Raw genomic sequence first — 12,500 nt, 5'->3', positions numbered from 1 at the left:
GCGTGGCCTCCTTCCTGGGCAGCATCTGCTTCCTGTTGCTGGACGTCTACTTCCCCTCCATGAGCAGCGTGAAGGACCGCCGCAGGGCCGTTCTGCTGGACCTGGTCTTCTCTGGTACACACACACACACCCACACGTACACACAGGCACACACGCACGGGCACGCACACACGCACACGTACACATGCACGCACGCACACACACACGCAGGTACGCTCGCACACACACGTACGCATGCACGCACGCACGCTTGCACACACAACCACTCGCGCACACATACACATACAATCTGATTTAGATTTTTAGATTTTTAGATTTTTACAAACACACACACACACACGCACACACACACACACACACACACACACACACACACACACACACACACACACACACACACACACACACACACACACACACACAAACACACACACACACACACACACACACACACGTAAACGCACACATTTAGTATCCTAGCTGTACCTCTATTTTGGCCCACTTGTGGGTAAGCTATAAGAAATCTAGCATGCAGAGGCTGCAGGTTGCGTACAATGATGCGATGAGGATCCTCAAATTCCCAGAGGGGGGATTGCCCGCCAGATGTTTGTCACTGCAGGAGCAAGAACATTTGAAGCACTTTTCAGAAACCCAATGTTTCAATTTATGAAAGAATCTGGAAATGGTATCATTGTGGCACTATCAAGTCCCACTGTGAGCTGTTCCCGCTATGACTCCAGGCTGAGGATGCACTGGCTAAATCTTATATATGTTCACTGATCTATTTTTCTTCTGTTGTATTGTGCTTGTCCTGTCCTATACGTGTATTTTATGGACTTGAGTCCGATAATAAAGCTTCAATCAATCAATCAATCAATCATCATACTTCCTACTTTGTTGTTTCTACCTACGCACAAAACCAATGTGTGTGTATGGGCTTCATGTATCCTGCTTTCAGGTCTGGCAAGCTTTCTTTGGTTTGTTGGCTTCTGCTTTCTGGCCAATCAGTGGCAGGCCACAACTCCAGAAGAGCTGCCATTGGCCCAGGGCTCCGACGCTGCCAGGGCAACCATCGCCTTCTGCTTCTTCTCGATCCTGACCTGGGTCAGTATATAACGCCGTCCCGTCCGGCTCCACTCTCCACGTTTGTGTCACCATGTGCGTTTATACATTTTAATCTTTCCATAACAAACCCTGTCTCCATCTCCACGTCTTACCGAGGTGTGTGTGTGTGTGTGCGTGTGTATATGTGTGTGTGTGTGTCTGTGTGTGCGTGTGTGTGTGTGTGTGTGTGTGGGGGGGGGGGGGGTCCTAGGGCTACCAGTGCCTGCTGACATTAAGCAGGGTTAAGGACATTGTCATCATGGAGGAAAAACACCGGCTCCTGCCTAGCAGCTCTCCCACCTCAATAATGCTGGTCTAACCTTGTGTTCCTCCACCCCGTCCCCCATTCCCGCTGCCTTGCCTCAGTCGTAATCGGTTTTGGTTTTTATTTTTATTACGACTTAGCACTTAAATGCGCTGTAAGCGATGCCGTCGTTTCGGCTAACTTTCGGTTATTTTGTAGTTCGCACTCCCCCTTCCTGCACTCCACGTCAGCAGAAACGCGGGTCTTGCACGCCTCCCGTCTCTCTCTCCCTGGCAGATTTTCTTCTTTCTTTTCTTCAGTCATTTTTTTTCCCCTGCTCAGCGTTCTGTTGTATAAGCCGTTCCCGGCAGCGCTGGAGTCGGTATCTTCGGGGACGTTCCTCCGTTGTCAGTCGGCACCGTAATCCTGCCGGCTGCCCGAGAACACGCAGAGAGGCCCGCCCCTTTTGTGGGGTTCTCTCTCCTGATTGGAGCTTAGATACCAGAGAGACTGGGAGACCCATGTTAGTGATTCAACACTTTGTGTCAGTGATGGCTGTCGGAATAAAGAGATAATTAACACTTTAATTAATAAATATCGCTTTCAGCGTCTTTTACAGCCGTGATCAGACCTCCCACGTAGTAGTCCTATCACAAATAGCAGAAACCTATTCGGGAACCAGCAAACCTTCTTCAGAGGTTGCAGGGATGTCAAACCGTAGCTTAGGTGGCCGAAGAGTCTGGGGGGAACTTTGTTCCCATCCGTCCGCTCGCCGCTGCTATCGGTCAGGGCAGCAGAGCGCCCAGGGCTGCTGGCATTTACTGGAGGTCACACGCTGACACTGGTACGTTCCCAGCCCCCAGAGCTTACCCGGTTAGTGGAGCAGTTCAGATCGCCGCTGGCAACCGCTGGTGTGCCGTCTGGTGGTGGGTCTAGTGGTGGGTCTGGTGGTGGGTCTAGTGGTGGGTCTGGTGGTGGGTCTAGTGGTGGGTCTGGTGGTGGGTCTAGTGGTGGGTCTGGTGGTGGGTCTAGTGGTGGGTCTGGTGGTGGGTCTAGTGGTGGGTCTGGTGGTGGGTCTAGTGGTGGGTCTGGTGGTGGGTCTAGTGGTGGGTCTAGTGGTGGTTCTAGTGGTGGTTCTAGTGGTGGTTCTAGTGGTGGGTCTAGTGGTGGTTCTAGTGGTGGTTCTGGTGGTGGGTCTAGTGGTGGTTCTAGTGGTGGTTCTAGTGGTGGATCTAGTGGTGGTTCTGGTGGTGGGTCTGGTGGTGGTTCTAGTGGTGGTTCTGGTGGTGGGTCTGGTGGTGGGTCTAGTGGTGGGTCTAGTGGTGGTTCTAGTGGTGGTTCTAGTGGTGGTTCTAGTGGTGGGTCTAGTGGTGGTTCTAGTGGTGGTTCTGGTGGTGGGTCTAGTGGTGGTTCTAGTGGTGGTTCTAGTGGTGGTTCTAGTGGTGGATCTAGTGGTGGTTCTGGTGGTGGGTCTGGTGGTGGTTCTAGTGGTGGTTCTGGTGGTGGGTCTAGTGGTGGATCTAGTGGTGGTTCTGGTGGTGGGTCTGGTGGTGGGTCTAGTGGTGGTTCTAGTGGTGGTTCTGGTGGTGGGTCTAGTGGTGGGTCTTGTGGTGGTTCTGGTGGTGGTTCTGGTGGTGGGTCTGGTGGTGGGTCTAGTGGTGGGTCTAGTGGTGGGTCTGGTGGTGGGGCTGGAGTGGGTCCGGTGGTGGGTCTGGAGTGGGTCCGGTGGTGGGTCCGGTGGTGGGTCTGGTGGTGGGGCTGGATTGGGTCCGGTGGTGGGTCTGGAGTGGGTCTGGTGGTGGGTCTGGAGTGGGTCCGGTGGTGGGTCGGGTGGGTTGTTTGTTTCTCATCTCATCTCATCGCTCTTCATTCTGCTTCCTCTTCAGGAAGAGTGTTTCAGAATAACCTGATGTGAAGGAGGCTTGGCTTTTGTGTTCCATGTTAATTATGTTCAGCTGAAGCATGCTAATGTATTGGTTACAGGCTCTTCCTATAATGTTTGTGTCTTTTTTATGCATGTGTGTGTTGGCGTGAAAGTATGTGTGTTTGTGTGTACATTCGTGTTTGTGTGTGTGTTTTTTGTGTGTGTGTGTGTGTTTTTTTTTTTGTTTGTGTATGTCTGCCTATGTGTATGTCCCTGTGTGTTCCTGCATATGTGTGTGTGTGTGTGTGTGTGTATGTGTGCGCGTGTGTTACTAACAGGCTGTGCTGACACTGAGTGCGCTACGCCGCTATCTCTCCGGCGCCAACATGACATTGTTCACGTGGCAACACATGGACCACGCCCACGGAAGCGCCCGGGCCACGCCTTACCCCATCGCCAACGGCGCCACCATAGTGACCACCAACCCTTACCAGGCCCCGCCCTTCACCGAGACTCTGGACCCTCAGAAACTCACCCAGCAGCCAAGACGGATGACCCCCGCCTTCTAGAGACACTGAAGATGGGGGGGGGGGGGGGGAGAGAGAGAGAGAGAGAGAGGGAGGAGAGAACAAGAGAGAGAGGAGAGAGCGAGAGTAGGGGAGAGAGTGGAGGAGAGAGAGAGAGAGAGAGAGAGAGAGAGAGAGAGAGAGAGAGAGAGAGAGGGAGGAGAGAACAAGAGAGAGAGGAGAGAGAGAGAGTAGGGGAGAGAGTGGAGGGGAGATAGAGTAGGAGAGAAAGAGAGAAGGGGAGAGTGGAGAGAGAGACAGAGAGGAGGAGAGAGAGCGAGTAGGGTGGACAGAGAGAGTAGGAGAGAACGAGAGACGGGGAAGGTGAGAAGTCGAGACAGGGGAGGCAGAACAGGGGAGGCGTGAGGTCGCACCATCACGGACTGCATGTGACAACAGCCACGCCTGTCCTGTCACCGGTGACGTCCCCCCGCCTGGCACCGGGCAGTATCGGGGCGGCGGATAACGTTATGTCAGTTTGTACCATGGCAACCGCTGGTCCCGTGTGCTACGTATAGAGCTACTGTTACCCTCTGTTTCACAACACTGTCTTCTGTCTTCTCACACATGCGCACGGACACACAATTGCAAACACATGTTCACACAAACACACGCACGTTCACACACCAACATACCATCACACACCTACCTGCACAAGTGGTGCAGGCACTTCGCACGGACACATCCTAACCACCTGCTCACACACACACACACACACACACACACACACACACACACACACACACACACACACACACACACACACACACACACACACACACAAACACCTCTACAACGACGCACATCCATCAACACCCAACCTATACAGCATGTTAATTTGGTGAGGTGCAGATTAACATAGATATTGACCCATTATGAGCATCCCGCTGCCTTACAAAGGGGCCCGAGGCCTCTTGAGAGGCCACTTAAAGGGTCTGACGTGGGCTGTGGAAGGCGCGTTTCCACTGCAGGGTGCGGAACGGATCGGATCGCAAAGGTGCGGGTCGGGTCGCGTTTCCACCGCCAAAAGTGGGCGTGACCCGGACTTTGCCGTACCCGTTCCGGCCCCGTTCTCGGGACTCCTCCGTTGGGGTACCGCAAACGAGACGAGACGCCTGAAAGGGTCCCGTGAAATTCTAGCTACACCCCCCCTCCGTTGATTGGTCGACAGAATCGTCACTTCCGGGTGACGCGGGGATAAAAACAAACGAACAGTAGCCTCGAGGTATTATTCTTTACAATTAACTTGTCACGTAAAACGCTTGCTTGGGCGAACAAGGAGGTGGAGACGTTCGTCTGCATTCTTGGGGAGGAAGACGTTTTTTACGATGTTTACGTAGCTGCCGCGGCGATCGACATCCGGCCTACCACAAAGGGTACTGTCGGCAGTGGAAACGCGACCTCGGAACTGAGCTGGGCTATACCGCACCTTTGCGATCCGATCCGTTCCGCACCCTGCAGTGGAAACGCGGCAGAAGTGTCCCGGTGCTCTTAACATCATCTGCTTCTATTTAATATTAGTCATGTGGCCAACCCAGTGGGATCTGTGGCATCTGTGGCTCTCATTGGTTCCCAACAAAGACAGACAGGTGGCCTGGCCAATAGCTGCGTAGTGTGAGGCGGCGGTGGCCGGAGCTCAGAGACTGTAGGAGCATTTTCCTGGCGAGGGAAATGAAAAGGAGACCAGCTTAATGCATTCTGAATGCTGTAGTGTTTCAATGTGAAATATTCATGTGATTAAATATTTTATTGTGATATGCTGAAGTGGAATAATAAAATATGAAAATAAAACACGTTCACAACAAACTGAGCTGGGTTTGGCTTTCTGCACACGGGGAGACATTTTTTAATTTTGTCAAACTGGGTTTCTCAAATGTGTCATAAATAATGGTTTTTGAGAGTTATATCTGGCACTAAGTTGCAATCTTTATGAAATATCAAAACGTAATGAGAAGGGATTGAATATAACTCGGCCTACTTATCATTGTTTGCAAAGCCGCGATAAAGGTCTGAAAGACTTTAATTCATTTATCCATTATGGTCTAATCTTTTGAATCAGTAAATAATTAAATGGGTTTTCATGCAGAACAAGCTACAATTATGTCTTGCTCAGGTAGCAAGAAAACCGATTTTTTTTTATAAAACAGCTGAGTCATGGTGAAAGAAACAGGACAAAGTCTAGTATAAGAGTCAGGCAGGAAGAGATTTTATTCCAGCACAGTCCAATCACACCGCTACAGGTTCACTTACATCATATACTGCTTCCCGCCCTCAAGTCAATCACACTCATCCTCATCAAAATGGTGTCTCGGAGTAATCGTCATCATCATCATCATCACCAGGCCTAACAGTCATCCTCCTTGTCCGGCACTCTTCATCGTTCACCGCCATGCGCCTCTCATCTACACAAACCCTCATTCAGAAACAAAATCCCCAAAAACGACAAATCCCACCATTGCAGTTGTTTTAGTCACAGATGCTGGAGTAATAAAATATATTCTTCGCAATTTTTTTTCGTTTTTCTACCTCTTCTTCTTTTTCCGAAAGTGTATACAAGCTTGTAATATGCACCTGAAAAAAAAGCCCTTTCGAAACACCCGTCTCTCTCCCTCTCTCCCTCTCTCTCTCTCTCTCTCTCTTGAGCTTAGTCCTTAGGCCTACATTCCTCATCATCGTCGAACGTCCTCCAGGGAAACAGACCCCCACCCCGCCGTCTTCGTGTCTCTCTGCTACTCCAGAAACCAGGGGGGCGTCCTTTCCCCCTGTGGGCCGCCTAAAGGTCACAGACTTCACATGCAAACAACCGCCTCGATCTGAACTAGCACTACCCTGAGAATACTAAGGATGAGGAGATGGAGGGAGTGAGGGTTCACTGTAAATAGAGGGCTGAGGATGGTCTTAGAAAAATGATATTTGATCACACATAAAAAGAATATTAAGGAGGAAAGAAGTGGAGAGAGGTAGAGAGGTCAAAGGTTAGATGGTCACATTAGAAGTGCATTATGGTGGGTTTGGTGGAGGTGGTGGAGGGAGGGGGGGTACAGGAGATAATAGCAAGCGAGGGAACAGTGCGTGATTAAATATAGTGTAGGCGGGCGGGAACTACAACAGAGCTAAAGGCGGGATCGAGAGAGAGGAAAAGGGAATGTTTTTTCCAACGTGGATTCAGTGTGCAAAATCAGTACCAAGGGGGAATACTCCACACTCCTATCTACCGCCACACACACACACACACACACACACACACACACACACACACACACACACACACACACACACACACACACACACACACACACACACAGTCACACACACACACTCTCGCCCACACACACTCACATGAGCTCTGTATCTGTTAGCACAGATAGTGACCCTGTAATTCGATGTGGGTGATGATTTGCTACGGGCTCGGCGTCACACAAAGGTCCTTCCTCGAGACGCGAGCATGTGTCTCTCGTCCCCGTGTCCGTGAGCACTCAGCCATCCTCCTTCCCGTTCCCCGAACGTTCCCCTCCTCGTCCCTCAGTCCTCCACCGACCCGCCCTCTTGCAGGTGGGGCGTGAGGCAGGTGGAGTCAAACGAGAGGGTCCTCCGCCGCAGCTCGACGCTGCTGTCCATCAGCTGCGTCGTCCCGGAGACGGGCTCCTCCCCCGGGGGCGGGCTCATTCTCTGCTTTATGTTCCGCCCTGAAACCGGAGACACTGATTGGCCGAGATGACCCCCCCTGTGCTCCCCCCCGGGGGGGCCGGGCGAGAGACGTCTGCTTTGGTGCGAGGGGCCGGGGGACAGTTGTGTGTGCGTGTGCGAGTGTGCGTGGGCGTGCGCGTGGGCGTGTGTGTGTGCGTGGGCGCCGCCGATCGAGCTGTTGATGCGGTTCACCTCCTCGTCAGCGGCGTCGGGCTGGGCCCCCCCGCTGGGCTCCGGGGGTCCGGGCCTGGGGGCCGACTCCGGGACGGGGACCTGGAGGCTGCAGCCGCTGTGGGGGGTCTGGGGGTCGCTCTCTGAGGGGGGGCAGCCTGGTTCGGGGGCAGCCGCGCTGTGGCGCCGGCTGTAGCCCCGGCTGGCGATCACCCTCTGGGGCGCGGCGTGCTTCAGCGTGTGCACGCTGGAGCAGCGGCGGCGGGACGGGCTGCTGCCGGGGTCCGGGTCCGGGTCGGGCGGCGGGGGGGCCGCGGCCGGCTGGGAGAGCTGGAGGTCCTCGTCGGCCAGACCCCCGCCCTGGTCCAGGGAGTCACAGCGAATGGCCTCCTGCAGCCAGGACAGACACACACACAGTGTCAGCAGGCACGCGCACACAAACACGCACGCACACACACAGTGGGGGCATGCACACACACACACACACACACACACACACACACACACACACACACACACACACACACACACACACACACACACACACACACACACACACACACACACAGACACACAAAGCATTACTTGTTTTACATTTCAACAATTCCTGCTACGGTCCATGGACCAGCAATAGGCAGTTAAATGATTATTTAGAATTGTGATTGCCCACCTCCTAACAAGAACACACACACACACATACCCCCCCACACACACACACACACACACACACACACACACACACACACACACACACACACACACACACACACAGGGTTGCCAAATTGAGTGCGGCATTGACCTGAATTCTGCAAATTACTGTGGAAAGTAGTTTAATATTTCACATTTCACGCATTTAGATATCACTGCAATACAAAATGAATTTTAATGAGGTTGCTGGCTAAATACAATTAACATTTTTAATAATTTGTAATGTAAGGCAAGGATTGGAATAAGTATACAACTTAGATCGTTGAGCCCGGATAGAATAGAAAAAAAATAGAATCTCATAGAATCGAATATGATAGTATCAAATATAACACAATGGAATACGATAGAATAGAACATGAATGAATAGAATTTGATGGAATGGAACATGATAGAATAGAATATGATATGATAAAATAGAATATGGTAGAATAGAGTATGATGGAATTGAATATGATGGAATAAAAAATTATTAGAATATGATAGTATAGAATATGATAAAATAGAATATGATGGGAAAAGAATATGGTATAGTTGAATGCTAAATAATGGTCTAACGACACGATGGAATCAAAGGTGATGACCACAACAGACCCCCCAGCGGCCCACCTGTCTCCGCAGTCTGCCTGCAGCGCGGAACGGCGAGGGCCTCTGAGGGGCGGAGCCTTCGGGGACGTAGGAGGGGCTTAGCCGGGTCCGGTCCAGACTGTCCTCGGGGCTCAGCCAGCGGGAGGAGGAGCGCCTGCTGGCGTCGTGGGCGGGGCTAGAGGAGGAGGGCGTGGCCGGCCGGTTGATCCCGTGGGCGGAGCCACAGGGGCTCAGTCTGTAGCCGTCGATGCTGTGGGCGGAGGTGAGCTTGGGCCGCTCCGCGCCGCCGCCGCCGCCGCCGCCGCCGCCGCCGCCGCCGCCGCCGCCGCCCGCCGCGTTGGGCCGGTAAGCGTCCACGCTGTGGGCGGAGTTGAGGCGCTGCCGCCGTAGGCCGGCGGCCGAGCTGCGGCGGTAGCCGTCCATGCTGAGGGCGGGGCCGGCGCGGCCCAGCGTGAGGCCGCCGCCGCCGCCGCTCAGGAAGGGCGTGTCTGTGCTCTGCGTGGGGCTGAGGCGGATGACCGGCCGGCAGCTGCGGTCGGTGCCCAGCGAGGCGTGGCTGATGGAGGGCAGGGCCCAGGGCACCTGGAGCTGGGAGCCCGCCCCGCTGGAGGCCAGGGACGACGCGGAGCCTGGGGAGGACGGCCGGGTTAGAACCATACGACAGGACTGATGGATCATACCAATGGATCATACTAATGGATCATACCAATGGATCATACTAATGGATCATACTAATGGATCATACTAATGGATCATACTAATGGATCATACTAATGGATCATACTAATGGATCATACTAATGGATCATACTAATGGATCATACTAATGGATCATACTAATGGATCATACTAATGGATCATACTAATGGATCATACTACAGGACTGATGGATCATACTAATGGATCATACTAATGGATCATACTAATGGATCATACTACAGGACTGCTGGATCATACTAATGGATCATACTAAAGGACTGATGGATCATACTAATGGATCATACTAATGGATCATACTAATGGATCATACTAATGGATCATACCAATGGATCATACTAATGGATCATACTAATGGATCATACTAATGGATCATACTAATGGATCATACTAATGGATCATACTAATGGATCATACTAATGGATCATACTAATGGATCATACTAATGGATCATACTAATGGATCATACTAATGGATCATACTAATGGATCATACTAATGGATCATACTAATGGATCATACTAATGGATCATACTAATGGATCATACTAATGGATCATACTAATGGATCATACTACAGGACTGATGGATCATACTAATGGATCATACTAATGGATCATACTAATGGATCATACTACAGGACTGCTGGATCATACTAATGGATCATACTAAAGGACTGATGGATCATACTAATGGATCATACTAATGGATCATACTAATGGATCATACTAATGGATAATACTACAGGAGAATACTAATGGATCATACCAATGGATCATAACAATGGATCATACTGATGGATCATACTAATGGATAATACTACAGGACTGATGCATCATACTAATGGATCATACTAATAGATCATACTAATGGATCATACTAATGGATCATACTACAGGACTGATGGATCATACTAATGGATCATACTAAAGGACTGATGGATCATACTAATGGATCATACTACAGGACTGATGGATCATACTAATGGATCATACTAATGGATAATACTACAGGAGAATACCAATGGATCATAAAAATTGGTTCATACTGATGGATCATACTAATGGATAATTTTACAGGACAATACTACAATACAATACTGCAGGATAATACTACAGGACAATACTACAGGACAATACTAATGTATCATACTACAGGACAATACTATAGGTTAATACTACAGGATAATACTACAGAATAATACAACAGGATAGTTCTACAGAACAATGCTACAGGATGATACTACAAAATAATACTACAGGACAACATTGTATAGGACCATAATACGGGATGACATGGAACTGGGTCGACCATGCGGTCCTATTTCCCATACCTAACGGCAGCAGGTATCAGAGGCACATCTCGGCCACTTGAAAGGAGATATCAAACGGACGAGCTGATACGGGTTCATCACATACATCCCAGCAAATCAGGACTTAACTAATCAGGCCCCTCCACTCTGGATCGCTATGGTTACCTGAGAAGCTGTAGCCAGCGTAGATGTCATACCCAACGGGAGGGTAGGGGGAGCATCTGAATGGCTGGATGCAGCTGTCGCTAGGGAGAGAGAGCATGCGTCCCATGCTCATCAGGTTGCCATGGGAACACTCATCCTCCTCAACCTCCACCTGCCACCGACGAACACGGACAAAAAAAATAATAATTGTCCTTGCTGTTTACGGTCAGCTCCACTCCCATTAGAACGCACACGACAACAGGCCCGACACAACCAGAGGCACAGACGCACACACATAGACCCACACCGCCACGCGCCAAAACCACAGTGCACACAGACACACAGACAAACACAAACAAGGCAGACACACACTCTGGATCGAGATCCGTTCCCCCCCGTCACCTGGGCCGACTCCCCTCGCTCCGCGGCCCCCGACGAGGACGGGGGGCCGCCGGTCTGGAGGAGGAGCAGGCGGTTGGCCTCCTCCTCCTTCTCCCCTCTTCTCCTCCAGCTCCTCCAGGGCCGCCTCCTTGTTGCTCTCCTCCAGGTGCTTCATGAGCACGGCCACCACCACGTTGACCAGCACGAACTGGGCCGTCAGCACAAAGGTGACGAAGTACACCGGGGAGATCAGCGGCAGGTAGGTGAGGCAGTGGCGCTCCTCCGGCCGGCACTCCCTCAGGGTGTCCTGGGGGGGGGGGGGGGGGGAAGGTGGGGAGGTGGGGAGGTGGGAAGAGGAGGGGAGGAGGAGAGGGGAAGGGGGAGGGGAGGTGGGGAGGTGGGGAGAGGAGGAAGGGAGAGGAGAGGAGAAGAGGAGAAGAGGAGAGGAGGGTGGGGGAGAGGAGGGGAGGAGGAGAGGAGAGGAGGTGGGGAGAGGAGGGGAGGAGGAGAGGGGAAGGGGGAGGGGAGGTGGGGAGGGGAGGTGGGGAGAGGAGGAAGGGAGAGGAGAGGAGGAGGAGAAGAGGAGAGGAGGTGGGGAGAGGAGGGGAGGAGGAGAGGAGAGGAGGTGGGGAGAGGAGGGGAGGAGGAGAGGAGGGGAGGTGGGGAGAGGAGGGGAGGGGAGGAGGAGGAGAGGAGGGGAGGAGGAAGAGAAGAGGGGAGGTGGGGAGAGGAGGGGAGGAGGAGGAGAGGAAGGGAGGGGAGGAGGAAGAGAAGAGGGGAGGTGGGGAGAGGAGGGGAGGAGGAGGGGGAGGAGGGAAGAGGAGGGGAGGAGGAGAGGTGGAGGGAGGAGGAGGAGAGGGGTGAAGGAGAACATGATGTGAGTAGGTAGAGCAGAAGAGAGGAGAGGAGAAGAGATGAGGAAGGAGAGACAGAGAGGAGGAGAGAAGAAGGGGAGAAGAGGAGAGGAGGAAGAAAGGAGGAAAGGGGAGGGAGAGAAGCCGAGGAGAGGAAGAGGAGAGG

The 12,500-nt window shown here is 52.2% G+C and overlaps 2 protein-coding genes and 1 long non-coding RNA gene across 5 annotated transcripts in view; 2 read left to right on the top strand and 1 right to left on the bottom strand.

Annotated features, from left to right (window-relative positions):
- LOC132453519 (synaptogyrin-3-like) overlaps positions 1-3,829 on the top strand; it is a 5,189-nt gene extending 1,360 nt beyond the window's left edge. For 2 of the 3 annotated variants that reach the window (XM_060046422.1, XM_060046423.1), the window contains exons 2-4: positions 1-114; positions 959-1,104; positions 3,551-3,829. The exon at positions 1-114 is cut by the window's left edge and continues 121 nt beyond it. In XM_060046422.1, the coding sequence (XP_059902405.1) occupies positions 1-114; positions 959-1,104; positions 3,551-3,781 (491 nt within the window). In that variant the 3' untranslated portion in view covers positions 3,782-3,829. Of the gene's footprint in view, positions 115-958; positions 1,105-1,315; positions 3,179-3,550 lie in introns of all 3 variants that reach the window. The other variant, XR_009524708.1, reaches the window with a different exon arrangement.
- si:dkeyp-9d4.3 (caskin-2) overlaps positions 1-12,500 on the top strand; it is a 113,937-nt gene that overhangs the window by 15,751 nt on the left and 85,686 nt on the right. The gene's annotated exons all lie outside the window — the stretch shown is intronic.
- Positions 4,271-4,730, bottom strand: LOC132453536 (uncharacterized). Its single transcript, XR_009524731.1, has 2 exons — positions 4,527-4,730; positions 4,271-4,472 (listed from the first exon to the last, which is right to left on the bottom strand). It is a non-coding gene; the product is annotated as an uncharacterized LOC132453536 (long non-coding RNA).

Source organism: Gadus macrocephalus, chromosome 3 (genome assembly GCF_031168955.1).
Source record: "Gadus macrocephalus chromosome 3, ASM3116895v1".
Classification (NCBI taxonomy): Eukaryota; Metazoa; Chordata; class Actinopteri; order Gadiformes; family Gadidae; genus Gadus; species Gadus macrocephalus.
The sequence above is the reverse complement of the archived record's forward strand: the minus strand, read 5'-3'. Positions and strand labels throughout refer to the sequence as shown.